The sequence below is a fragment of the Condylura cristata genome, unplaced genomic scaffold (assembly GCF_000260355.1).
Source record: "Condylura cristata isolate star-nosed mole 26May11 unplaced genomic scaffold, ConCri1.0 scaffold00011, whole genome shotgun sequence".
Taxonomy (NCBI): Eukaryota; Metazoa; Chordata; class Mammalia; order Eulipotyphla; family Talpidae; genus Condylura; species Condylura cristata.
The window spans coordinates 2,516,036-2,543,161 of NW_004567112.1; the positions used below are offsets into that span (position 1 = coordinate 2,516,036).

Below are 27,126 nucleotides of genomic sequence, written 5' to 3' on the forward strand. Positions count from 1 at the left end.
ACCCCGCCGCTGCCGGAAGGACTTCCGCCCCCGACTTCGCCCCTTACGACGGCAGCCAGGCCGCGATGTCCGCCCGGGGCGCCCTGCTGCAGCGGGATTACTACTGCGAGCCGGCGGGAGCCACCAGGCCACCCGGAGAGCCGCGCCCCCCGGGGGGCCCAGGGCCAGGCCGGTCAGTGCCGGCTAGCAGGATGACCTGGGGCCCAGCGCCAGGCCGGATGCCTGCCCTGTCGGACACCGGCCCCCTGTACCCGGACGCCGGAGGTAGAGGGAGCCCCGTGGGACAGCGGACGCAGAGCTGGGCCCCATCACCCCCACGCTGTGCCGGGGGGCCGCCCAGCGGCAGGTACGGGGCAGAGGCGCCCGCCTACCCCCCCAGCCAGGCCTACGAGGACCTAGGCCAGCAGGCTCTGGATCCCGCCAGACAGGCGGCCCCCACATGCCTGGTCGTGGACCCCGGCGCGACCGCCGCCCCCGAGAGCAGCGTGGTGGCGCCCCCAGGCGCCCTGAGCTGCAGCTACGGGCCCGCCACGGAGAGCGGCCCCGCCAAGAGGGGCTACGAGAACGGCGAGGTGGACCTGGCGGCCTTCCCGGGCCCCGGGGGCAGGCGGGCTGTGCTGCCCGCGTTCCTGGCTCTGCTGCGGGCCGAGGGCGTGACGGATGCCACGCTGCTGGCCCTGCTGCAGCAAGGCTTCGACTCGCCGGCCGTCCTGGCCACCATGGAAGAGGCGGACATCAAGTGCGTGGCCCCCAACCTGGGCCAGGCCCGCGTCCTCAGCCACCTGGCCAGCAGCTGCAGGACCGAGATGCAGCCGCGGAGGCAGGGCCAGGCCGGGCCCCCGCCCCGGGCCCGCTCCAGCAGCTTCAGCCACCGCAGCGAGCTCCAGGGGACCCTGTCGGCGCTGGCCGCCCCGGGTCTGCCGCCCCAGCCCGTGGGGCCTCTGCCGGCCGCAGCCCCCCGTGTGGGAGGCATGGGGTGCCGCCCCTCCAGTGCGCCGGCCCAGCACCTCTCAGAGCAGGCCGCCTACCCCGCCCCGGCAGGGGGCGCCCTGAGCCCCCACCCGCCCTCCGGCTCCGGGTACAGCTCCCCCACGCCCTGCGCCCTGACAGCTCGCCTGGGCCCCACATACCCCGCTCCAGCTGGGGTGGCCTCGGCCCACCCGGGCCCCAGGACCGCCTACTCCACGGCCTACACGGTGCCCATGGAGCTGCTGAAGCGGGAGCGCAGCGCAGCCGCGCCCCCCCTGCCCAGCCCCCACGGCAGCCCCCAGCTCCTCCGGAAGCCCGGGGCCCCCCCGGAACCGCCTGCCCTGCTGCCGGCCGGCCGGAACCTCCTCACGCCTCCCTCCTACCAGAAGGTGGCCCGGAGGACGGGGGCCCCCATCATCGTGTCCACCATGCTGGCTCCGGAACCAAGTACGCACCCCTCCCCATCGTCCCCCCTGGGGTGTGGAGGGGCTGTTGGGGCAGCGGCCTGTGCCCGGAGGCGGCCTCGTGTCCCCTCCGCGCCCTGGCCCAGCCGCAGGGCCAGATCCGCATGACCCGCGCCCCTGGGGGCTCCCAGCCTGCGGGGACAGGGGCCCCCCGGGGCAGTGCTGCCGCCTCTGCCCCTGGCCGGGCTCCCCCTCCCCTGTGGGTCCCCCTTTGGGTGGTGAGGCACAGCTGCAGTCAGGTGAGAAGCTGCTTGGAGCAGAGGAGACCGGGCTGAGCCTGCGCTCTCCGGACCGGCCACGGCTGCAGCTGTCTTCGTGGTGGCCCCAGGCGTGGGAGCACCTGAGGGGCCTTGCCAGAGGCAGTGGCCAGTGGCCTGGGCTTGGTGCCCACCTGTGCCAAAGCCCTCAGGACACCCGGGCCCTCGCAGGTCCGGCCAGAGCGGGGTGCGGCGTGGACAGACCCCAGCAAACGCTCACCCTGAGTGTCGGCTGTTTCGGTGTCACTGTTATCCCCCAACGTAACTGAGAAAACAGAATCTGCCTTCCGATGAATTTTCGGAATAATTAGCACAGTGGAATAGAGGCGGTGAGACAAGAAGCTTGGTGGAGACGAGACATGTTCTCTTCAGAGCCCGCAGCCGCCTAGGTGGGCGCTGGGGCCAACCCTGGGCCCGGGTTGGGCTTCGGGCGCAGAACAGGGAGCTGACGGTCACTGGCACTGACCCGAATGTCCGTTGTCATCACGCTGGTTACCCCCAGGGACCTGGGCTGGGTACAGCTGTCTGGTCTCACTGTGGGTTCTGGCTTTGTCTCCCGGGTGGGTTTTTGGTTATTTTTAAGTCTCGTACGATTTATGTGACTTTTTTTAATGTGCGACTGGAGGAAAGTCAGATGATTTTCCCCGAGGCCTGCGCCTTCTCCCTCAGTCAAACATACTTTCTTTGCAACCACCTAATTTGCATGGCAATGACATTTGTTGCTCCAGTAATTTCATCTGATAATGGCCAGGCTTGCAAAGCGGATCTGAAAACATATTCCTTAATCATGTGTTGCTAAGCGACCGAGGGTTTGGTCATAATCGCAGGAGCTTATCTCCTGTGGAAGTCCTGGGGAGGCCTTCAGGGGGACCTGCCCAGGCGCCCGGGGCCCTCTCCTGTGTGCCTGGCGCCCGCCCAGCAGGACATGGGGGCTGCAGCCCTGGGGACATTCTGGGTGCGTGGCGCTGCGCCCAGTGCGAGGTAGCTGCCCGGGAAGGCTGCCAGGAAGTAAACATCCCCGATGACCGTTTCCTCCTAGCAGGGTCCCTGTCGCTACAGCCCCCGCCCCAGACGTGGTCGGGCCTGGTGAGGCTCCCCAGCCGCTGCCTGTGTGGGGCTGGTGGCGTGTGGGGGGCACCGTGGATGGGGCAGCGGGGGAGCCCGCACCCGCTGGAGGCACTCTGCAGAGTGTCCCTGGGCCGCGTGACCCGAGGGGGCGGGCGCCCTCCCGTGTCCCCACCCCGCCAGCCCTGCGTGGTTACAGTTGGTTGCTATGCTGCTTCTAGTTTTCCGTGCTCTGGGGGCTTCGCCACATCCGCTTTTCTCGGCCCAGAGCTGGCCGGCCATGTTGGTGTAGAGCAGGGTGCATGGAGCTGGGGCTAGAGCAGGCCAGGACGGCTCCTCTGGCTTCGGCTGGCCTGGCCGGCCCCTCCCCCGCATCACGTGGTGCCCCCACCCCCTCCCCAAAGCACAGCAGCCGGAGACAGCCCGCCCCCTGGCCAGCTTTCCTGGCTGGGAAGTCTCCTTGCGATGCTCCTCAAAGCTTTCCCACTCGGCCCGAAGGGGCCTCGCACACCCCACAGGCCCCCCACAGCACAGCCTTGGCTTTTTGGAGGTTTCCATGCAGGGGGTGCAGGGTGAGTCATGCCTGAGGGTGATGGCCCTAAAGCCATGAAGTCGGGGAGGCTGGAGAGGGCACCACAAGACCCCGAAGCCGCCAGCTGGGGTAGGGTGGGGTTGGGCTCTGCGGCTCCTGCTGGGAGCTGGGCGTGCGGGTCCCCGTGGAACCCCAAGAGGTGCTTTGGGCTCGAGCCAGATTCTTGTCCCCCAAGTTCTATGAGGCAAGAACCCCAAAGCCCTGCACAGCTCCTGCTGGCACGTGCAAGTGCCGGGGTCCTGTTCTGAGCAGTAACCTCGCCCCGGCCCGCCTGTGGGGCCTCTTCCGTTCGTGCTGCAGGACCTGGGCCCCAGGGCGCGCTGGGGGTGATCTCAGCTTGGAAAGTGCCAGGGAGGGGAGGGGACTGGTCTGCTTCCTGGTGACACTGGGTGCCAGATGGCCTCTATAAGGGTCCTCAGCAAGTCACCTGGACCCCCTTGTCTGGGCAGTCCTTCCTGCATGGACGGAGCTATTGTCTCTGCGGGAGCCGAAACAGGACGGGTCAGCCACTGTAGGGTGCCGTTGGGCCCCAAAACGCCCCGCAGGGGAGTCTGCTCCAGGGGTCCGAAGCTGTTGGCTGCCGGAAGGTTGGACCAAGGAGCCCCTCCCCTGGGGTCACTGTTGGCGCCGGGGCCTGGGCCACTTGGCCCAGCATCGCTGCCGCTGGCCAGCCACCCTGCTGGTGCTGCAGGGCCACCCCCGTGAGGCAGCCTCCGAATGCAACGTGAATCCCGTTGCACAGAAAATAGAAGCCTGCCTGCCCCCTGGCTGCGGCTGCCGCCACCCGGCCCAGCGAGCGCTGAGAGGGTCTGAGCGGGTGGCAGGGCAAGTTCTGCTCATGGAAGCCAGTGGGTGCTGCCTCAGTGCAAACCGGGACACTAGAGCTCCCTCGGGGCCAGGGAGAGGCAGAGGGCCCCCCCAACACCGCAGAGTGGGGTGTCCAGGCCTCCATGTGAGGTGCTGGGAGAGTGGTCCCCAGCACCTTTTCATCTTCAGTTGTGTTGGGAAAGGGGAATGTGCCCTGTCCCTCAGCACAAGATCACCGGCAGGGGTCAGCCTGCCACTGCCAGGGCACTCCGGCCGCCGCTGGTCTTGCTGGGGAAGAGGTCCCACCGCACTGGTTTGTTGAAGCAGATGAGTGGGTCTCACACTGCAGTGATCCAGAAGACACCCCACAGACTCCTGCCTTGGCCACAGCCCCTAGCACCCTGGGTGGGAGAGCTCTCGGGCCAGGCTGCTGCAGCAGGGCCACTCCAGAGGGTGCTGACCTCCGGCTGTTTCTGCAGAACCAGAATGCCAGCCCCACCCCACCCCCCACCCTCCCCCACACACAAGTGTCACATATCCTGGACACTTGGCCCAGCATCCAGATCTGCTTTCCCAGCAGACTCTGGCGAGTGGCAGGTGGCCACGGTGGTCGAGCTCCCAGGCCTGGAGATTCAGAGTGAGGCAGGTCTGTCCCGCCTGCACACGGCCCCCAGACCCAGCCTGGGGTTCCAGTGCAGGACCAGCACAGCTGCGTTTGCCAGTCTAAGGCTGCATCCAGCCCCTGCGGGCCTGGCACACGCCCAGTCTAAGCAGAACAGCCCCTGAGCAGCCACACAGCTGACCACATCTCACTTCCAGAGACCAGGGCAGCTGGGTCAGCCAGTGCAGGCTGGGCAGTACGGGGTTGCAGGAAGTGGCCTATTAACTGGGCAGCGGATCAGCTGCACGGAGGAATCTTGAGAGTCACAATCAGACCCTGCTACAATGGGGTCCAGGCTGGAGCGGCCACAGGTGCCGGGGGGAGCCGAAAGCAGTGTGGGCCTCCCTTTCTTCGGGTACCTTGCAGGCCCGGGAGTGGACGGCCAGCTGGCTCAGTGCTCCACAGCCCCGTGGCAGAAAGTGCAGTGGCCAAGCCATGCGCTGCAGGAGTGGTCAGCAAGTGGGAGACTGGCCTCGGGCCGTTTCTAGGCGGTTTGGCTCTCAAGCTGCAACAGACCTTCAGGAGCAGCTGGGCGTCTGGCAGGACCCGAGCGGATGGCCAGAAAATGGGTCTGGGGGACAGGAGGGGCACGGCAGTGGGGAGCCACCAGCGTTGTCCCTGGGGAGCGTCCCTCCCCGGGACCTCAAGAGGCCTGTTGACAGCAAACCCCTGAAAGCCCTGGGACCAGACTGTCGCTGCTGCTCGCCCAGGGCTCCAGCCCTGCAGGCTCCAGGCGCAGGTTGCCCACCCCCACCCCCACCCCCCCGCAGGCTGGGCTCTCAGCCTCACTGCAGCCAAAAGCCACAGACTTGGGCACCGGCAAGGTCATGCTGTCGACAGCAGACGGGCAGTTCCCACGCTGTCCTGGGCAGCGGACAGCAGGAGCAGGACTTGCAGGAAGGAAAAGGAGTCGCCTGCCTGGCAGGCGCCAAGCCCCGGCCCTGGCAGCTGCGGAGTGGCAGCATGTCCCTGGCCTGGGCGAGGTGGCCTCCTGTCGCTGTGCTCAGCTGGCCTCGGTCGCCCGCGCTGCACCTCCGAGGCTCTGTGGGAGCAGCGGCAGCTGGCGCTAGTCGCGGGCTCCGTGCCCTGGGGCTGGAGCAGCTCTGGCGGCCGAGGGCCCAAACGCTCTCACAGTGGGTGAATCCTTAACTGCGGTGCCCCTTCCCCGACGGGTCATTTTCCTTAACTACCCCCGACGGGTCATTTGCCTTCTTAACTACAGTGCAGAGACCGGCCCGTCATGTGTCCACTGTGCTGTGAAAACGCTGAGTTCAGCGCACTGGCAGGCATGTGCCTTGCCACAAGTGAACCGGGACCCAGAGTTGCTGGGAGTCCTGGGGGCTGCTGCGGGGCTCCCCTGGGCTCCCCGTGGCCTGGTGCCCGCCTGCCGGGACCTGCCTCCTGGGCAGGGAGAAGGTGGGGTTTGCCAGGGAGAAATGCCACCCTGGGGAGGAGGGAGATGATCGCTAGGCAACCTGGAGCTGGTTTCCCAGGTAACGGGATCGCTTAGGCTGCTGCTGGCCAGTGCTGTGGTCTCAGGCAGCCTTGCTCCACTGGTCCTGTCACTTTCTAGTAGCAGGCCTGGGTCTCCCGCTGTGCCACCAGATCTGCCTCCTGCTGCCCAGGAGTCACGCCGCCTGGGGCAGAGGGCCTGGGGCTTGGCTACCGCACCATTGCTGACAGCGTCAGCATGTGGATGCCTACCTCTCGCCACTGCCTCCAGCACAGGGCTCCACTCTGGGCCGTGTCCTCCCTGGCCAGGGCTGGCACACAAGGGGTGCGCCTTCCCCTCTCACTGCAGTCAGGCGAGGGGGCATCTGCAGGGCTGAGCCTGGACATGTCACCCTCAGCCGCTGGGTTGGGGGGAGAGACAGGGAGGGTGCTGTGCACGTGGGGTCAGTCCCAGAGGTTACATGGTCCAGTGCCCTGCTCCTGCCCACAAGGAGCCATAGACCAGCGAGGACACAGATCCCCGCCAGAATGGAGGCCAGTAGGGCTCCAGCTGCTCTCAGACGGCAAGGACCAAGATCCTGGGGAGCCCCAGTGCAGGTGGAGACAGCCCCCAGCCACCCTGCCTTCCTGAGGCTGAAACAAAGCCTTTTCTCTCTGCTCCCAGTTCAGAGGTGATTGTCATGAGACGCAGAGCTGTGGTGTGGGGGCGAGGCCCTGCATCAGGTCACGGGGGTGCCTCCCCACCCCACCCCCGCATCCACGGCTAGTAGGAACGTGGTCAACCAGGGGCCTCCCTCATTTGGGTGAGATGGGCACAACCTGGAAGGTGCCCTCATCTCCCGGCGGTCACATGGGGGCCATGGGAGCCCTGTGGCCTGGCCGGCCACTACAGAAGAGGACAGCAGATTGTGGAGGGCAGGGAACAATACGGCGCTGGGCGTGGAGCCTTCCGGGTGCCAGGGGCTTCTGCTGGGAAATGCATAGCAGTGGCCTGGGCCTGCCGTGCCTGCAGCCGGTGCAAACCTGGGGTGCCCAGGAAGCTGTCTTGTTTTTAACATGCTCCCTCCTGGACCCGCCCCGTTGTCCTCCCTGATGACCCCAAAGTAGCCTGTGGTCTGAGCCCGGTGAGCCCCAGGTCGGGCGCACCCCTCACTGCATGATGGGTGTCATGTCAATGTCAGCTGGGGACAGCACCACTGCCCCCTCGGCCGGAGCCATGCAGCCCGGGCGCACGTGGGCAGACCCAGTTATACACTGAGCCCCTCCTCCTTGCAGGTATCCGCCCCCAGATCATGAACGGCCCCCTGCACCCCCGCCCCCTGGTGGCACTGCTGGACGGCAGGGACTGCACGGTGGAGATGCCCATCCTGAAGGACCTGGCCACTGTGGCCTTCTGTGACGCCCAGTCCACACAGGAGATCCACGAGAAGGTGGGCCCCCGCTGCCTGGCACCCCCCTCAGCCCCGGGCCCCCGGCCGGCCGCGGGCCAACCTGTGCTCCGCCCCGGCGCAGGTCCTGAACGAAGCCGTGGGTGCCATGATGTACCACACCATCACCCTCACCCGGGAGGACCTGGAGAAGTTCAAGGCCCTCAGAGTGATCGTGCGGATAGGCAGTGGCTATGACAACGTGGACATCAAGGCAGCTGGCGAGCTGGGTGAGTGCCGAGGGCCCGGTGCCTTGTGGCCATCCCGGCAGAGGGTGCGGCTTGGGCCCTCACGCTGCACCCGTGTGCACTTCGCAGGCACCTGACCCGCAGCAGCATCAGAGAAGGTGCCTGGTCTGCCCAAGGGACCCGTGCCCTGGGATAGCAAGGGGTCCTCCAAGTAGCCCCCACGCCCACCCCTGTGCTGAGGATCTGGGAGGCCAGTGGCCCACCCTGCTGAGCTGGGCACCACTGAGCGAGCCCTTGTGGTCTCGGAGCACCTGCCAGCATCAAGCTCCCCCACCCCCCGCCTTCCCGCCAGGGGCTTTGATTGTGCGTCCCGGGTCACTTTCCCCAATTGCGTGGGGTCATCCAGACGCCCTGGGGTGAGTCTTGGAAGCAGGCAGGGGCTAAGTGGTGGTTGTCCGGTTGCATTTCCGCAGTGGGGGACATGGCACGTGCCACACAGGCGAGCCCCCATGTAAGGTGGGCGGCCTCACCACACCTGGCAGCAAGAACTGTGTGGGGCCCGGCCCTAAGCCGGTGCTTCGCGGCTCCCTCTGCCAGGCTCCGGTACCAGCCCCCACAGGATGCGGCCAGCAGGTAAAGGGCTGCACAGGCCCAGGCCAGCTGCTGCGCCCAGAGGCAGTGGCTGCCCCTCTCCGTCCTCCTCCACGCTTTGCTCACAGCCCCAGCACCGCTCCCTACCCGTCCACGGCTAGACACCCCGTTGGGGGTGACTGTAGGCGCTGGAGTCCCTCAGCACAGGGCCAGAGGGTCCGAGTCCCCTCGAGGACATCGTCATGCCCGGAGCCACGCTCCCAGCGGGGTCCCCGCCCCTCCGGCCCAGAACCCAGCCTCCTCACCCGGCTTCATCCCCGCCCCCAGGCATCGCAGTGTGCAACATCCCGTCCGCGGCGGTGGAGGAGACGGCCGACTCCACCATCTGCCATATCCTCAACCTGTACCGGAGGAACACGTGGCTGTACCAGGCGCTGCGGGAGGGCACGCGGGTCCAGAGCGTCGAGCAGATCCGGGAGGTGGCCTCAGGAGCTGCCCGCATCCGTGGGGAGACGCTGGGCCTCATCGGCTTCGGTAAGTGCACTGGCCGCAGCCTGCTGCCGGGTGGCCAGCCCTGGGTGCCGTCGCCCCTGCATGGTGTCCCTGGGACTGCTGCCTGGAGGTCGGGTCTAGCACATGCCTGGGCCAGGGGGCTGGACCACTGGCTGCCTGGTCGAGCTGGGCAGGTGCTGGCAGTGGGGCAGAGACCCCGCCTGGAGTGGCAGTGAGAGTCGCTGCCGGCTTGGCGTCAGGTCATGGCATGGAGAATGACTGGCCTGAAAGCCCCCACCCCAAGGGTCGGAGTATGGAAAGACCCAGGGGGAAGCAGCCAGCGGCCTTCTGGGTCAGGCCACTGAGGAGGGTCAGGAGCCAGCCCCTGACCAGCTCTGTGACCGCTAGTAATTACAGGACTGCTCTCTGCCTCCGTCTCCCAGTCTGTAAGCTGGGACTGGGATGCTCCCTGGAGGCTGCCTCAGAATTCAGACGGCTTGAGAACGGGGTCTGCGTCTAGAGCCTCCCCGAGGGCTTCCCGGTGGCTGGAGGGTCAGCACCATGGGTGGGCTCACTGCCACACCAGTACCCCTTGGGGCTGGACCAAGGAGGTGAACCGGCATTTCCTCAGGGTGCCAGGCTCTGGGAGTAACAGGGAAGGATAGCTCCTTGAGGGCCACAATGAAGGGGCTGCCAGAAACAGAAGAGCAGGTCTGTGGGGGCCACAGCACCCTCTGCTGGTACCCCTGCCTCCCCTCTCCCTGGAACATTCCTGGGCCTCAGGTAATGTCAAGACGCAGGCACCCAGGAGTCTGGCCACCTAGTGGCGGCTCTAGACCCTGGCAAGGTCCTTATCCAGTCACAGCCTTTGTCATCTGTCCTGTGGAGACCTGTTTACTGGGTCCGGCCGGCCACCCACACTGCCGGCCTCAGGCCGGGAGGAGGGGCCGAGAGGGTGTTGCTCGGGACAGCCTCTGCGTCAAGCACACCGGCACGTGTGAAGCCAAGCCAACCAGTACAGAGTGTTTGAGACCTCAGTGTGGGTGTGGCGGGGCAGACACTCCTGGGCCCACTTGACCAGGAACCGGGGTCTGTGACTCCGAGAGAAGCACGCTGGCTCGCTCGGCACCCGTAGCCCTCTACCTTGCCGCACATCAGGAGCAGCAGTCAGGGGCAGGCCGGTCGGGTGCACACGTGGGGCAGCACAGAGCTCCCAGCGGCCACCCTGGGCGCACGGGCCTTCACTGGCACCCTGCCCCATCCCTGTCCCAGTGGCCCGCCGCCCTCCCAGAGGTGTGGCTGGACGTCCCAGCTCACTGACCCAACTGCGAGTCCGCAGCTGTCCCTTAGGCAGGTTGGCCTTCTCCAAGCATGCGGCCTTGGCCCCGGTCACCAGCCGGGCGGGCAGCCCCTTGCCGCGCCTCGCACACACGCACGCTGCACGGGGCTGAGACGTCCTCTGTGCCCTCCCCAAAGCAGCCTGTTCGCGCAGCACGCAGGCGTTTGTTTTCAGCCGAAAAGTGCCCTAGGAGGCCAGAGGTGCGGCAAAGGTCCTGTTGCGTAGTGTGGGTGTGACTGGCTGGGCCCTCCGCTGGCCCCCCGCGGCACTGGCCTGCTGACCGCCCCGCAGCACAGTGCGCCCGTGAGGAGGAGCATGCACGCAGGTTCCCCGTGGGGGCATGTAAGCCAGGCCCACGTGGGGGCCTGAGGCATAGACAAACGCAGAGATGGTTACAAAGGGGGGCTTCTGGTGATGGCAGAGCTGGAGGGGGGGTGGCCGGGCTCAGCAGAGCTTGGGTTGGCACTAGAGTATGTGGCGATCAGGTCTTAAAGAAACAGGTGGCCAAGACAGGCACTAAGCATCACAGGCCTCAGGATGCACGGCCAGCACCGGCCGCGGGTCCCTAATTTGGAAGCAGGGCCAGAGCTGGGGCACCTCACACTGCTCGGTGTCGGACCCTGAGTGCCACAAGAGACTGTGGACTTGCTCACCTGGACGCTTTCTTTCTGCACAGGTCGCACGGGGCAGGCGGTTGCTGTTCGAGCCAAGGCCTTTGGATTCAGCGTCATCTTTTATGACCCCTACTTGCAGGATGGGATTGAGCGGTCCCTGGGCGTGCAGAGGGTCTACACCCTGCAGGACTTACTGTACCAGAGCGACTGCGTCTCCTTGCACTGTAATCTCAACGAGCATAACCACCACCTCATCAACGACTTTACCATAAAGCAGGTAACTTGCACGAGGAGTCCTCGGAGCGAATACACCCTATGGAAACCCCAGGGCCAAGGGCAAGTGTCCCCGCCCCCAGCCGAGCGAGCAAGACGACGTCCCCAGGAAGACGCAGAAGCAGTGTCAAGCCAGGAGGGACGGCACCTGGCCCAGGACCCTGTGGGCCTAGCCTCAGCTGGGCGCCAGGACACCACGGCAGGGGACAGGCCCCTTTGAGCCTCCTGCCATGTGCCCTCCCCCAGCCTGCACACGCATCACACCTACAGAAGGGCTCTGGTCTGCATGTCCTCCCAAACGTGGGGACAGGCACCCCATATAACTCGCTCCTCTCCCCTACAGATGAGACAAGGAGCCTTCCTCGTGAACGCTGCCCGCGGGGGACTGGTGGACGAGAAGGCCTTAGCCCAAGCCCTCAAGGAAGGCAGGATACGGGGGGCGGCCCTCGACGTGCACGAGTCGGAGCCTTTCAGGTGGGCCTGCAGGCTGAGGGGCCCCGCATCCCACTCCCCAACTTCTTGGAGTCCAGCCCCCTGCCCCTCATCAGGCCTCTAATAAGCACACTCTAAGGTTCCCAAAACAGGGCGCTGCCTGTCGGCCACCAGCCCACAGGCCTCGGGTCCCACTCCTGGGGTGGCTGCACGCGCGACTTCCCTTTCTCATTGACTGTGATCTTCACATTTGTCTAGCTTTGCTCAGGGTCCCTTGAAAGACGCACCGAATCTCATCTGTACGCCGCACACGGCTTGGTACAGTGAGCAGGCCTCGCTTGAGATGAGGGAGGCGGCTGCCACCGAGATCCGCCGGGCCATCACAGGTGAGCCCCGCACCAGCTCGGCTGCAGCCAGGGGATGCGCCCAAGGTGCCAGGGCCTGCCCGGGGCAGGCTTCTTAAGGTTAAGGAGCCTGTTTGTAGGAGCCCTGAACTGAGTCTCAGTGGAAGCCAACTCGGGTGCAGCACGAAGCAACTTCAGCCTGGACGGTGGGAGGGGCAGGGGCCGGGGGTGAGGCCGGACGGCCTTCGCTGTTCTAGCGCGGAGCCGGCCGATGCTTGCTGGCCCTGCACATCGCGCGCTTTTCAAGAATACAAGGGCCAGCCCTCTCTGGCCAGAGGCTGTGCTGCTAGGCTCGCAGCCGAGTAGACACAGAGGTTGCTTTCCCGACACCCCCCGGAGCTCAGATACACAGGATGCGTTTTCATCACCTCGCCAGGTCGCATCCCAGAGAGCCTAAGGAACTGTGTGAACAAGGAGTTCTTCGTTACCACAGCCCCCTGGTCAGTAATAGACCAGCAAGCAATTCACCCAGAACTCAACGGAGCCACGTACAGGTGAGACGCGAGCAAGACCCCGGCCGGCCGTGTGCGGAACCAGACGCACCGCTTTTGCCCCCGCGAGGCAGCAAACCCTGGGGGCAGCGCCTGCTGTGAAGGGTGGGGAGGTGTGCCCCCTAGGCGAAGGGGCTGGCCGGTGTCCCGGGGCCCTGGTCAGGCAGGGTCATGGTAGGGCTGGGTTTGACGCTGCTGGTCCCAGGATTCTCCTCCTCACACTTGGGGTTCAGGGAGCTAGGTGCTCCTGTATGAAGGGGAGAAGCTGCAGCCCAAGACCCACAGGGAAGCGCAGCTTGTGTTTGCTGGTGCTGGGGCTGCCTGAATTTTGTAGACTTGTTCGCAGCCTCCAGCCATGGCTACCAATTGCGCCTTCCTGCTGCTGAGAGCTGCCCATGCTCACAGGCAGGCCCACACCCCAGTGCCCCCAGACCCAGAGCTGGGAAGGGTGGCAGACAGTGTACACGGTCTGTGGCAGTCCCACCAAAGGCTCTTCCAGGCACCGCTTCCAGAGCCGGCGCCCCAGCCCCACTAGGCTGCTTCTCCGAGAGCGGGCTTCAGTGTCTGACAGGCTGTGGGTGGCTTTTGCCATCTTAACCCTGTGTAAACAGCTGGGTGAGCTGATTCCAGAGTGCCTGCCTCAAATGCCCCACCCCTGACATTGCCACACAGTCACACTTGTGCACGAACCCCTTGTGCCACTGCTCACATGGCACTGAACCCTGCACCCCGTCCCTGCTTCAGCACAAGAGGCCTGGCACAGCAGCCGGGGAAGCCGCCTCGAGTCTGTGGGCCAACCCTGAGGGCAGTCAGTGTAAGGACCGTGGGTGCCTTCCAGCGGGGCATCAGGGCGCCACGGTGCTCTGCCCGGGCGGCGGCTCCTGCACTCGAGGACGGTGCCGCCTCCCACCCCACAGTCACAGACTCTCCCCTTGCTCTGCAGATACCCGCCAGGCATCGTGGGCGTGGCCCCGGGAGGACTTCCAGCCGCCATGGAAGGGATCATCCCTGGAGGCATCCCGGTGACTCACAACCTCCCCACAGTGGCACACCCTTCCCAAGCCCCCTCTCCCAACCAGCCCACAAAACACGGGGACAATCGGGAGCACCCCAACGAGCAATAGCAGACAGTGACAAAAGGTATCATTCAGATAAACCTGGGACCAAGAGACAATGAAAATAGATGAACTAAGAAAAGGAAAGGAAGGAATTCGCCAGTCTTTTACCTGATTCTGGACACTCGCATCATTGGCGCTGCAGTGCTAGAGCTACGAGAGCCGGAAGCCGCGACGGAGACGGAAGGCGGCCTCTGCTTCTGAAAGCGCTGGAAGACTAGGACGTGATTTATTAACGACCAACTTCTGTTATTGTGTGTTAAGTTTCTCATCTGTGCATCAAATCACAAAGAATAAATAGATCTTTTTCCTTTACCGGTCCCTGGGGCACAGCAGGTGAACACCTTGCTCTAGAATGTTGCATCAAGAGTTCCAAACATCAAAATAAAAAATATTAAGAGGAAATCCCCATCCTGTGACTTGAGTCCCTTCGGTCCATGGGGGCTGGTTACCTCTTTTGCTAATAGGAAGATGAAATCACTATGAACAGGGGAGCAAACTGCCTGCCTGCGTTCTAGCTCTCCGGCAGCACGGACTGGAGACTGCGGGCTCCGCCCAGAGGCCGCCCGCCTGGACCGCGTACTGACCGGCGAGGTGGCTAGGGTTCAGTAACACCCTCTGATGATGCAAAAAAAAAAAAAAAAAAAAAAGTATTAAGTTTCACAAGCTGTTTGTACTCAAATATATTTTCTCAGTTTCAGATCCTCAGCTATTTTATTGAGTGGAGAGTCTTGAACTTGAAAGGGTTCAAGAAGAATAATGTTGCATTTCCTTATGTCTCAGGAAACACTTTTTATGGTAACTTGTCAGATTGTCTATGAACAAACCCACTTTTTTAGACATTGATAAAGTTCTTTTCTTCACGTGATATTTTATACAAGAACACTTCAGGTGTGTTATTAGATGTGACTGATTTTAACAAATCCTATTAGATTTGTATCAACTAGTTTCATGTTATATTCATAGTCTTTTGTGAGTCATCGCCTTTTTGTTTAAAAGATGGCCTATTTTGAGCCTTTGTAGAGGTACATTCCTGTTTTTGTGACAAAAAAAAAAACCTTTAAAACTGTCCCAAACAGAATAATAATGGCTATCAGAAATGTTTTGTTTTAGTGTGAGTTACCGTTACTGTATTTGTTTATTGTAAAGGTGGACATTTAGCGTTCAGTGCAGTTTTCAATAAAAGTAATAAAAATCTGTTAACTTCTGAAGTTCAAGTACATCTCACCAATGTAACCGTCTCGAGATGTCCAAAGGCAACCACATTTTCAATTAGTCATTTTCCAGCTTGTTGTATATAACCAGGGTCTACAAGCATATTTAAATGTTGACAAGCACCTCATCTGATAGTTCAGTTGAAAACCTCAAAGAGTCGGTGGGGTTAGAAACTAAGTCAAGAAGGCCAAGAATGAGAGCTTCAATATCTACTGGAGCTAAAGTACCTGGACTCAAATAATTCAAACAGAAGGTAAATCTCGAGGAGGGGAGTGTGCGTGCTTGCGTGCGTGCGTGCGTGTGTGTGTGTGTAGAGAGAGATGTATACACACACAAACACACCAAGAGACAACATCGGTCATTGCCGTGTTAAAGACTTCATGACCTTCTAAAACAGCAAGCATCAAACTCATACTAGAGACATCTTAAGTGTCCATAAGTCCAGCAAACCCGGCATCAAACTCCCTGAGCCTTCCCTACTAATAAAGTGAGGGGATCTTCTAGCATGAGCCTCACCTATTTTAAGGTGCTGTCCCCTCCCAGCTACCACGGAGTCACTGGGGTGGAGAGCGTGGCTACTGACCTATCCTTCCAGGAACAGAACAGTTCTACATTCTCTCCCTAAGCTCTTGTCAAAGAGCAGCCATGACGAACACAGATGCAGGCTGATCAGTACACGGCCACACCCTGTTAACCGAGACTCGGCCTCTTACACAATGAGCCCAAGAGTCAACCGACAAAAGGCAGGTCCGATTCCATGATTCCCAGGGCCTGGGTTCTGTTTAATCTGAACAGAAAACACCACACTATTCTCCCTAGGGGGAAAAAATCAGGACGTCCACACAATCCAGAGTTAGCCAACGGACATTCACATCTGTCACCCAGCAGCACAGGCTTCCAGAAAGCACCGCAAACTCTATCTTGCAATATTTATGGCTGTTTAATAGTTCAAGAGCTTAACAGAGTATTGGTTCACCCAAAAGTTTCACGTTCAGCAGTGTATGTGCTTGGGGACCACTCAGGCCCAGCCCTACCTGGAGCCTAGGGATCGGACGCCTCCATAATGCCTTCCCATGGAGTGTAACGCTGCACCTGTTTGACCAGATGTGGTCAGGACCGCTGGTGGCAATAAAGAGGTACCTTGAGGTCCGATAACACTCCGAGCACCACACACAGGCCAGAGATCCAGCCTATCCCTCCTGACAGCACTGGCCACCTCACTGAGGGGGTAGCGACTGCCTAACAGGCAGGTGACTGGAACAGGACCTGTGCCCATTGGAGAAATGTCCTATACATGGAGCAAATTTACCAGAGACGCTGCACTAGGGAGTCAGCATGGCAACCTGCTGAGAATCTTGAATTACTGATCAAAGTGAAAGCAAACCAATCAATTTGCAATAAAATATTAAGCACTTGCAAGTTTTTGGCATTTACCATTATAACAAGGTTCTTTGTATATGGACTGAAATTGCCAGTTTTTCCTGCAAGGTTTTTACATGTAGCAAAAGTGATTTAGCCTGGGACTGGGACTGGGACACCTTTTCACGAGTGCTCAAAAGGGGAGAGCAAATTACTGACATTCCTTGGGTGGTTTTTCCTTTTTTTTAGTATTCCGGCATTAAGTTTGAGGTTGTGTGCAATCTTGTCACCAGTTTAGTGGTTAGAAGAAAAAAAGCAGCAGTTTAAAAGGTTTTCACAGCCTTTTCGCATCAGGGGGAAGGAAAACTTGTGTCTGTCTTTTATGGGCGAAGCCACACACATACGCAGAGCTTCTTTCCAAGTCCTTCCCCATTAACAGTCTACAAAGTGCTGACTATCAGGACACTAAGTCTGTGCTCTGAGAGGTGTGAAATGTTTATCCAGTATTGAGTGTGTACCGCTTGGTCAAATGATATTTTTTAAATGCTCTTCTATTTAAGATGATACTTTTAAGTTAAAATAAAATGGCCATAGTTAACCAACATGCAAAAATTCTCAGGCCACTCGCTGAGAAGCCCCTTGTGCAGTGTATGTACCGCCTCACTGCATTTTTGAAGTCTTTATTCTGTGCTGAGCCGTCCCCCGAGAGCCAGAGCAGAGGCGCCTTCCTGACAACCGGCCGGGCGCAGCCGATGCACACGAGTCCACAGCCCTGTGTGGCGATGCAGGGACACGGCACTGTCGGCGGAGCGAATCTGTCAGAGTGGAGGCCCACAACGTGCATCCGGGGAGCTTCACCAGCAGACTGTGGCCAGGAGTAAGGTCTGAGAGCCCTCATTTTAAGGGCACTCTTGAAACAAATTAGTGCCTAATACTGAAAAGGGCAGATCAGAAAACTTCAGAAACAAGTAACAGAAACCAAAACCCTTTGCAAAAAAGGGAGCAGTGTCTAGATAAAGTTCGCTCAATAGAAAATTCTTATTTTCCTTGCAGTTTGTTCCTTAAAGATTTGATTTTATTTTATTGGGCACACAGGGACTAAATTATTAATAAAATAAAAAGCTTGTTTATTTTTGTTTTGCTGTGGATAATTTGTACAAAAGTTTCCAAGTCTCTAGTGAACTCTGGTGAGAATCAATGTAAAATGGATCTTTAGGAGGGAGTAGAATGCCAGGTTCTACTCAACAAGAAGATCTCGAAGGAACAGAGGCCTCTGCCATGTGCTTTTGTGGGTGCCCGTGCTGGGAAGAACTTCTGGGACTGTGAGGATGCCGGCACAACTTTGCCTATTACACAACTTCTTACACAACCACATGCGTTACTTTATAGACAGATTTACAATTTGAAAGGGGAAAAGTTGTTCCGTCTTAATAAAATTAGTTTTTACAACTGGAGTCCAAACAGTTTTCTGTCCTCTTGCAGCAGATGCGGCCTCCTCTTGGGGTGTGGATCGAGGCGCCCTCGCGCAGACCCTGCAGCTAGGCAGGCTGCAGGCCGTGCACGCTGCTTGGAGGGCCACACTCACTTGGGGTCACCCCAGTGCCAATCCCTCGGGCTTCTGCTCTCTGACTTGTCTTTATTCGTCTTCGTCATCTTCGTCTTCCTCGCCATCAGACAGAGACGTGCAAGGTCGGATCTGTCGGTAACGGTCAAGCCACTTTTCCACCATCTGCGTGACCAAGGGGTGGTTTCGTCGCCGGGAGCTTTTCTGCATGGCAACAAGTACCCCCCCCTCGGTCACACAGCAGTCCAGCCACTCCCTGAGCAGTTTTTCCTGCTGCTCCTCATTCCCTAGCTTTTAGAGGAATGTGAAGAAAAGGGAAGATAATACGACAGATCAGAAACATGAAAACATGATAGGAAAAACTCAACAGAAACCTACTGCTGTGTGACACTGGTAACAGCCAATGCAACAAACTCTTAACATGGCTGCCAGCTCAACAATGTTATGACTCAAATCCTGCTTCCTGTGTTCAATGGGAAAAGACATCATCAAGGGAACATTCACAGAAAAACCCAAGGGAAAGAACCACCTAGTCAAGTAGTTTGAAGTAACAGCAAAAAGCCACTGTCATCTCACAAACTGCTCCTGGCGAAGAAAAAGCCAGAACTAAGCCACAGCTTCAAACATTCGACAAGGTGAGTTCACTGAATTATGTTGCCAAAATTACAGTCTGTGGATTTTTTTCTAAATGTGATTATAAAGCTTTCACGATTACTAGTATAGCGAATAACAATCCAGCAGTTTTAGAAGAATGTGGGTTTTCTCGGTGTTCTTGCGTGCATGCCTACCGCCTGCACCCCGTCCCCCACAATGCTCTCCCGCTGGCACCTCCTTTCCACCCGGAGTAGAGTTCCTCTCACTCCAGGGAGCCCACTGCAGCTCATAGCTGGCAAGAGCCAGAGCTCTAAAAGGCTGCGATGAGTCTCTGAGCCCTGCCGCACCCCCACCCTTCGTCTCCTCCCCCCACACCTTCCCGCAGACTCAGGCGTCACCTGAGTAACCCCTCTCCAAGGCTCACACCCGCTGTCACCTCGCCCTGGCCACCCTCCACCCATCATCTTCCTCTGTGCTCCCCTTCGGCTCTCGCTCCTGCCCGCCAAGGGGTTGCACCTTCACCTCACTGCCGCAGCTCACACACATACCCCAACAGTCTGAAAGGTAAATGTCACCGTCTGCCCAGTGTGCAGAAAGCAAGCTGCTACCACACAAGTCCACCACGTGGCCGTGCATGGCAGCCCGGGGACTCCGGCACCCCGACACAACCTCTGGGCAGACTACAGGACGATGCGCACCCACCTCCTGTGCAGACAGAAAGTGCACGTGCAGCAGTTTCCTCTCGCTGTCCACCAGGGGCAGGAAGGTGATGGTCACGTCGTCGTCTGTGTGCAGGTTCGCACCAGCACCTCGGCCCCCATAGCCGTCATTCTCCATGGCGACCAGAGCGGAGAAGTGGCCCCTCGTGTAGCCCAGAGCGATCGGGCTTTTCCAGCAGAAGCTCTGCTCCCACAACAAGGGCAAGTAGACGCCTGCAGAGTGGGAGACATGGCACGCGTTAGCGCGGGAGCCCCGGCGCCTGCGCCAGTCTCCTGCCCGGCGTGTAGTCCGCGGGGCTGTGAACCCCCGCCACGAGACTCACCTTGAAACCGAGTATACCCTAAGGTCTCTCCTCGGAAACTCTTGTAGTATTTCACACCGTAGACTATGATTGGTCGTCTGAGAATATGCGCAAGTACAAAAATGTGTGTCTGCTCCAAACTCGCTCCAGGCTGTGGGGAAAACAGGAAACAATTTCACTTTAAAACACTGCCTGCCTGGGCCCTCCCTGGTGGCGCAGCGGGTTAAAGCGCAGCACTAAGAAGCTAAAGCCGCTTCCGCATGAGTTCGATTCCCGCCTGCCCTGGAGGTGACCACAGGGCGCGGCAGACCTCTCCTGACCGCCCGCTGCTCCCCTCAGCAGTGTACCTCGTCCATCTGCCTGTTCTGCTCCCCACTCTGTCTCTGGTGAATCCTCTCACCCTCCCATCTCTGGCCTGTACCCCAGTTCCATATGAATAAATAAATAAATCTTTAAAAAAAAACAAAAAACACTGCCTTCCTGCCGAGAAAACCAAGCGGGCTTTTAAAAGCCCTATCGTTAAGGTAAAGCAGCACCTGGTGTCACCAACAGTGAGTCTGTAGTCTGTAAAGGAAGCTGCAAGCTGACGGTCACTACCCAATGCCAGGACCGAACAGGCCTGGATGGACACTGACCTCAGGCCCGGTTCCCCAGACCACAGGCGTGGCCTGACGGGCCCATCACCTGACTAAGCTTCCCCACGAGAGCACCGCAACAGCAGGCCTTCCCGCGTGAAGAGACGGCATGAATTTCACACAGGTCTGCTCCCACTGCAAGCGTCCTACCCCTTTTCCAGGCCCGTGTCACAGATCTCACTATGAAGCGTCCCCTGTAGAGCCTGCCCAAGAGGCAGACTGGACACACAGCCTTCGGGGCGCAAGAGAATGATGGAGCTTTCTGCAACAGCTTCGCTCTGTCATACACTGAACGTGCTTCAGGAAACAAGGCGCACTGGAGTCTGAGAGGGGCGGCACCCAGCTCCCCTTACTCATTCCACTCCCACTCACTACAAGTCCCTCCCATCCTTGGCTAACACCAGGTGAATGAGTGCCCCAAAGACACCCTCGGGGGAGCACGGGCAAGATGGCGACTCGTTGGCTGGGGCCTGCCAGCTCAGCCGGGCACGCCTGCCAGCACTAGCTGGGGTAAGCGAGCCCCTCGCGCAGAACAGGTGTAACCTGCACATGGGCAACAGGCATGCCGCCACCTTCCCGAGGGTGCAACGAGTGAGGCGCCCTTGGGAGTACGAGCACGGCCAAGCTGTACAGCAGCACTAAGGCGGCCACCTCCTCACTGAACCTAAGAAACCACTCTCCCTGTCCTGCAGCAGGCAGCCAACAGTTTCAAGGAGAACCCAAGTCACCTGGGGTCAGATCAGAGCCTCTCCTAGGGCCCACCCCCACCCCCCACAAGTAACACTCCCAAGTCTCAGGGTTTATCAGAACACCTGGCCGCTATTCTCACAGGAGGGCTGTGAGACGAAGCATTCTCACCTGGCTGGCAAGAGAGAGTATAAATGCCCAGTCTTCTTGCCACTGTTCTTCTCTCAAGGAAAAATGTAAACCAAAGCTCTGAGAATACCATGATTCCCAATCTTTCCAACGTGTATAAAACCTGAAACAGTTAAAAAAAAAAAAAAGCCTTTAAGCAGTATAGTTAATCATTTACTATAGCAAAAAGCAATTCACATGAAGAGATTAATAATTGTACTGATTTCACCTGGCTTATTATACATTCTTGATACAAAGAAAAATTTTTAATTAAAAAGTCAATTCTCTACTCTCCTAGCAGGCACCTTTTACCATATCCTCAGATAAAATCTGACTCACAAGCCACCCACTTTTCATCAAAACTTCAAACACCAGAAGAATGACTAATTTTAAAAACCTGCCACTGGTTCTCACATTTAAAAATCTTGAAGGGCCCGTCACGCTCTCTCCAGCGGCACCCGGTGCGCCCGCCTGGGCTCCGCCCAGTGGGTGGGCATCCACGCCTCACAGGATGAGACAGTCACTGGCTGCGATTGCGCCACCAGTTTTTGATGACATGGTAATTAAAAAAAAAAAAAAAATCACCACAACTACACAACCCATTTCTTCTCTGTATCAAATATCTTCTAATTGTGAGCTTAATCATGAAGTTAAAAAAAACTGGTAGACTCAATTGCTAAAAACAAAAATCTGTTTGTTTGTATTACATCACATTCCTTCCAATTAATAAACAGAAATCCCAGACACTTTTATGTAACTGAATTCTCAGTAAAAGGAGCAAAGGCTAAGAAAACCTTCCACTGCTGTTGTCGAAAAGCCCAAGCCCAGCGTAGGAAACTGCATGTGTTAAGGCACATTGTGCATGTCAGCTGGGGGAGGCCCGCGAAGCAGGTGACTACTACAGTTCAGGTTTGTCGAAGGACAAAACAGGAGTGCTACGAAGATTTGACTCTTGGTTGATTAGAATTACTTTTTCTCTTTCTGATAACCAGGAGGTTCTTTTTTAAACAGCAGCTTAAGTTTCAGTGCAACGTTTTAGAAATAAAATTGGATGTCCCTCTGAAAATACACTAGGGCACACAGAATTATGTTTGAATGTGCACCAAAAAAACCGCTTTGAAAAGTTCAAGAAGAAATACATGACAAAAAAAGGGTGTTAACAAAAAAGATACACATTCAAACTTTTTTGGTTAGCACCTGGAATCATTTTATGAGACAATTAGCATGCCAGAAATTAATTCCTCAGTAAGAGTGAGAACTAAGAGAGTTAAAAACAAAACAGCCTTTAAAAATAAGCATGTTCAGACCCTCCCTGGTGGCGCTACGGGTTAGGACGCAGCACTGCAAGGTGGCCGCAGCAGTGCCAAGTTCAGTGCCAAATTCAATCCCTGGCCAGGGAGCTGACCCACAGGGCACAGCAGACCTCTCCTGACCTGCCCGCTGCTCCCCTCAGCAGTGTACTTTGTCGATCTGCCTGTTCTGCTCCCCACTCTCTCTGGTGAAGCCTCTCACTGCTCCTGCACCTGTGGCCTGTACCCCAGTCCTGTATAAATGAATAAATATTAAAAAAAAAATAGCATGTTGAAATTATCACCTTCACCACACAAAAACCTGGACTCCACGCTCCCTGGGTCAGGAAGGGCAGACAGGCTGTTCTCCAGCAAACGGGACTAGACGACACAGACTGTCGGCTAAGCCACTCGACAAAGTCAGCACAATCTCGTTCAAAATCTCAACATACTTTCTGTGGAAACTGATAGTCTGGATCCTAAAATATATATGGAAATCTAAAGAATTCAGAGCAGCTAAAACATTCTGAAAAGAACAGAGCACGGAGACTTGGACTCCTGATTTCAAAACTTAGCACGAAGTCACACTCATCAGGACAGTCTGAGGTTGGCACAAAAACAAGCATGCATGTCAAAAGGAAAATATGGAGACCAGCTACAAACCTCGACTTCCGTAAAGTCAAGTCAAATAATGTCCGACAAAGTGCCAAGGTAAGCAACAGTCTTGTCAGTAAATGGCGCCGAGAAGTCAGCCCTCCCACGCAGAATACAAAATTTCACATCTTTACCTCGCACCTAACCTCCCCGCTCAAGATGGATCGCGGCCTCAAATGTAAAATCAGAATCTTACAAATCTTCGATAATAATACCGGAAGCCTGGAAGCCTTAAACTCTAAAAACAGCTGTCACAGAGCAAGGCTCAACGGGGGTTAAGGACACAGCAAGAGGGCGGCGATGGCAAGACGCAGGGGGACAGAGGGCGCGCGGACACGCGCAGCCGCAGGCTATGGGCAGCCGGACAGGGCGAACACGGGTTCTCCTGGACACGAGGCTGTGAGCACAGACGCCTCCAAAATCTGAAAACACCCAAAAACAGAAGATGCGAAAAGCCAGAAGAGCAGCAAAGAACAATGGGACAACTGGAAGGTTGAAACGTGCCTAACGGAAGGAACAGAGGAGAAAAACAGAACGAATATCCGTGACATTGATGAAGAAAATCTGAAATGAATGACAGACACCACACCACAGGTCTAGGAAGATGCCAGGAAAACGGCACCCAGGCACGACATGCTCAAAGTTCCGAAAGCCAAAAGAAAAGCCCTCCAAGAGTATCAAACACCTTACCTACAGATGAACAAAGAATTATATCCAACTTCTAACTACCACGAGAGAAAAGAGTAAAATATTTCAAATGCTGAGAAAAATACCCCAACTTAAAATTCTGGATCCTATGAAATTATCCCCCCAAAGTGAAAGAGAAATATTTCCAAACAAACAAAAACCCAGTGACTTTACTGCCTGTGAGTTCTTTAAAAGCAGGGGAAGTAATGTAGGCCAGAAACTCTGATCCACATTAAAAGAAGAAGAAAAAGAAAAGCATGTCAAAGAAGTGAGTTAAATGAGAACTTCCTTTTCATACTGTGACGTGATCCACAGAGAAGTCTGTTCAAAATACTAGCAGCATTCCTTGCTGCGGGTTACGTGCCCATCAGGGCCAAGGCTCGTTTGCTCTGACACGTACATCTCAGTGAAGAAAATGAAGGCAAAGACAGATACCAGGACTGGAAGGAAGACGGTACGGGACCCGCACCGTCCATGCAGGAGGGGAAAGGGAGCGCACGGCAAGCAGGCGGACAGTCCTCTCATTTTTGCTATAAAATGAAACTACTCTTACATTGTTGAAGAATTTTCATAGACACGACAGCTACAGGTATCTGCCAAGCCACAGCAGCCGTTACTTCTGTCTTCGCCCGATGTACATCAGTTACTCCCGACCATGCCTCTCAGAAAGTGGACATGTCACGGAAAGGCAAGTCCAGAGACCTTGAGTCAACTCCTGCCCCAGACCCCAGACTCCCAGATGCCTCCCACCACATAAAAGCAGCCTACTTTGAAAGAACAGTGGGAGAGTCTAAATGAAAGGAAATCACTCTTCACTTCTCGTTCGATGCTTTATCTGACTTAGGGAAATGGCCTCATCCTCCCAGGGGGCTTTGCTGACGTGCGCAGGCCACATCACAAAGAGCTGGCGAGAGCGCGCACAAGGATGGGTGCTGGCTCCATGGGCCGAGCCACAGGGCCTAATGCTGCTCACGCCCTCCTCGGGCCCTAAGTCACAGAGCAGCCGTCAACCGACTTGTCACAACAGCCAACAATGTAACGGCTAACAAGGCCAATAAACTTGACACTTGACACACAGTGCTGACACCTGCACCTTTGGCAACAATGATTCCACCTTCCACTCTGACCACCTTCCCCGCCTCTGCACCCCAAGTGGGGTCACACCCCTGCAGCTTCCTATGTCTTCACTGTACACATGGGAGGCAGAGAGGGGACCCCGGTGGCAGACTGGTAGTGGTGCCCAGGCACAGTCTGAGGAGGCCTGTCCATAAAGCAACACAGGGCCCTCAGTCCTGAAGCACCCTGTGGTCAGGCCTCTTTCAAAGGTCTGCTACACCGCCACGTAGCAGAGGCTGGACCCACACAGCCCGGTGCCCCCCACCAGCCTGTGACTAGCCAAGTATAGCATGTCTCCCTGCCTTCTTGCTGGACGTTTGGAACCTCAAAGCCAAGTGCGAATTCAGTCCTAGAATAACTTCTATTAGAAATTCTAATCCAGAAATCAGTTAATGCCAGCTTTTAGAGACAGGTGATAAAAGTTCCAATAAGCCAGTATTACTAGCCACCCAATGTCTTTAAAAAAAAAAAAAAAAAGCAGGCCTCCCTGCTTGTGCAGTAATTAGTCTTAGCGCCATCAAACTATCATCAGCCAATACAACATGAGTTCGATCCCTGGTCCCCAGGCAGGGAACTAACCACATGGTGCAGCAGACTATCATCTCGCCCACTGCTCCCCACTCTATCTCTGGTGACTCCTTTCAGCCCCTACTCCTCTGGCCTATACCCCAATTCTTATATGCATAAATAAATAAAAATAAATCTTAAAAACCAGAAAGAGGGCCCTCCCTGGTGGCGCAGTGGGTTAAACCACAGCACCAAGAAGCTAAAGCCACTTCCGCATGAATTTGATCCCTGCCCCGGAGCTGACCCACATGGCGCAGCAGGCCTCTCCTGACCTGCCCACTGCTCCGCTCAGCAGTGCACTTCGTCAGTTGGCCTGTCCTACTCCCCACTCTGTCTCTGGTGAATCCTCTCATCGCCCCTATACCTCTGGCCTGTATGCCTGGCCTGTACCCCAGTTCTGTATGCATAAATAAGTAAATCTTAAAAAAATAAAACAGAATGAAGCCGTCAAGTAAGGGAAACTGGAGATCACCTGATCGTGACAGTGAGCTTTCAATCTTACAAGGTCAGGCTATTACCAGCAAAGGGAAGGCTCCAGAGCTGCTTTTACAAAGTGGTAGATTCACCCAGTCCAGCTCTGCCTTCCGGGCTCAGAAGTTGCACCTCCCTCAGCCACACTTAGAGAACTGATCCACCTGCCTGAAGCAGACACAGTTACTGAACCTACATAAGTCAACTATAAAACAATCCCAGAAACTACTATCCTAGGAGCCAAATAACTCTCACCCTCTGTCACGCAGGCAGACCCAACAGAGGGCTAGAGAACAGCAGGAGGGTGCTTGGTGAGCATGCAGGCCAACCAGGACATTCACCACCATCGGCTCGCCCTGGAGTGTCTTCCCCACTACCGATCAATCTCAGCGCTGCCTTATCCCACCACACGGAACAAAGCCCTCTCTCCTGGACATCGGCTGTAGGGTTGAACCGACCTGGGGAGCAACCAAGCCCTCTCTCCACTACTGCACGCAGCACATGGGGCTGCAGCAGAAGCTTCACAACCCAGAGACTTCCCCCACCCCACCCCCCAAATAACCACACAATTTTACTCTACTGCATTATGCTTTGATCTCAAAAAATCTAGCTCTCAAGTAATTACATTCGCCCTCATTTTCAAATTCCAGATAGTGCTTTTACTTACTATTTACTGCACACTTTCTATGTCTCAGGCTACTGCAGACAGTAGGTCTTCCACAAAGCAACACATTGCTGTTCTTGTAGAATTTAGATTCTAATGGACTTTGACTAATACCTAAAATCAACAACTAGTGCATGCTCAAAAATGATGCTAACACTGATTCACACAACCACTGTTTCAAGTGATTTTCAATTTCAGACGATCGTGATGGGACAGTACATACATACATGAGGGTTATTACAGACGGTGAAAAATGTGCCAAGGATGTTGAGTAACTGGGCCAGTGTTCATTTTCTCAGCTGAAGCCCTGAGGATATGGTCAAGGAAGGAAGAGTACCCTTGTTCTTAAAATCTGCATGCTGAGGGCCCACCCTGGGGGCGCAGCAGGTTAAAGCACAGCACAAGAAGCAAAAGCCACTTCAGCATGAGTTCGATTCCCGCCTCCCCCAGAGGAGACCACATGGCCCGGCAGACCTCTCCTGGCCCGCCCTGCTGCTCCCCTCAGCAGTGGACTTCGTCAGGCCCGCCTGTTCTGCTCCCCACTCTGTCTCTGGTGAATCCTCTCACCACACCTGCACCTCTGGCCTGTTCCCCAGTTCTGTATGCATAAATAAATAGAAATCTTAAAAAAAAAAAATCTGCATGCCGAGATATTAAAGATAAAGCATCTGACTCCTCTAACTGAGCAGCAAAGGGAGGGCTATGTGTGTAGAGACGGAGCCGCAGCAGCCAGGTACTAAGCTTCAATCAAATGAAGGAGCTCTTGGGGCCTGTTGGCCCTGATCTATTTTAACTTTTCTGT

The 27,126-nt window shown here is 57.1% G+C and overlaps 2 protein-coding genes across 3 annotated transcripts in view; one reads left to right on the plus strand and one right to left on the minus strand.

The window, feature by feature from the left end:
• The window catches only part of CTBP2 (C-terminal binding protein 2), a 90,025-nt gene extending 75,195 nt beyond the window's left edge, over positions 1-14,830 (plus strand). For both annotated transcript variants that reach the window (XM_012723672.1, XM_004680369.2), the window contains exons 4-11: positions 7,543-7,697; positions 7,780-7,924; positions 8,801-9,007; positions 10,981-11,195; positions 11,535-11,665; positions 11,882-12,009; positions 12,404-12,521; positions 13,462-14,830. In XM_012723672.1, coding sequence (XP_012579126.1) covers positions 7,543-7,697; positions 7,780-7,924; positions 8,801-9,007; positions 10,981-11,195; positions 11,535-11,665; positions 11,882-12,009; positions 12,404-12,521; positions 13,462-13,642 — 1,280 coding nt within the window. In that variant the 3' untranslated portion in view covers positions 13,643-14,830. The remainder of the gene's footprint in view (positions 1-7,542; positions 7,698-7,779; positions 7,925-8,800; positions 9,008-10,980; positions 11,196-11,534; positions 11,666-11,881; positions 12,010-12,403; positions 12,522-13,461) is intronic.
• Positions 14,831-14,911: 81 nt separating this feature from the next.
• ZRANB1 (zinc finger, RAN-binding domain containing 1) overlaps positions 14,912-27,126 on the minus strand; it is a 34,412-nt gene continuing 22,197 nt past the window's right edge. The window contains exons 6-9 of the mRNA XM_004680370.2: positions 20,880-21,000; positions 19,408-19,537; positions 19,068-19,297; positions 14,912-18,062 (exon numbers count right to left, since the gene is read on the minus strand). Of these exons, the coding sequence (XP_004680427.1) occupies positions 17,844-18,062; positions 19,068-19,297; positions 19,408-19,537; positions 20,880-21,000 (700 nt within the window). The 3' untranslated portion in view covers positions 14,912-17,843. The remainder of the gene's footprint in view (positions 18,063-19,067; positions 19,298-19,407; positions 19,538-20,879; positions 21,001-27,126) is intronic.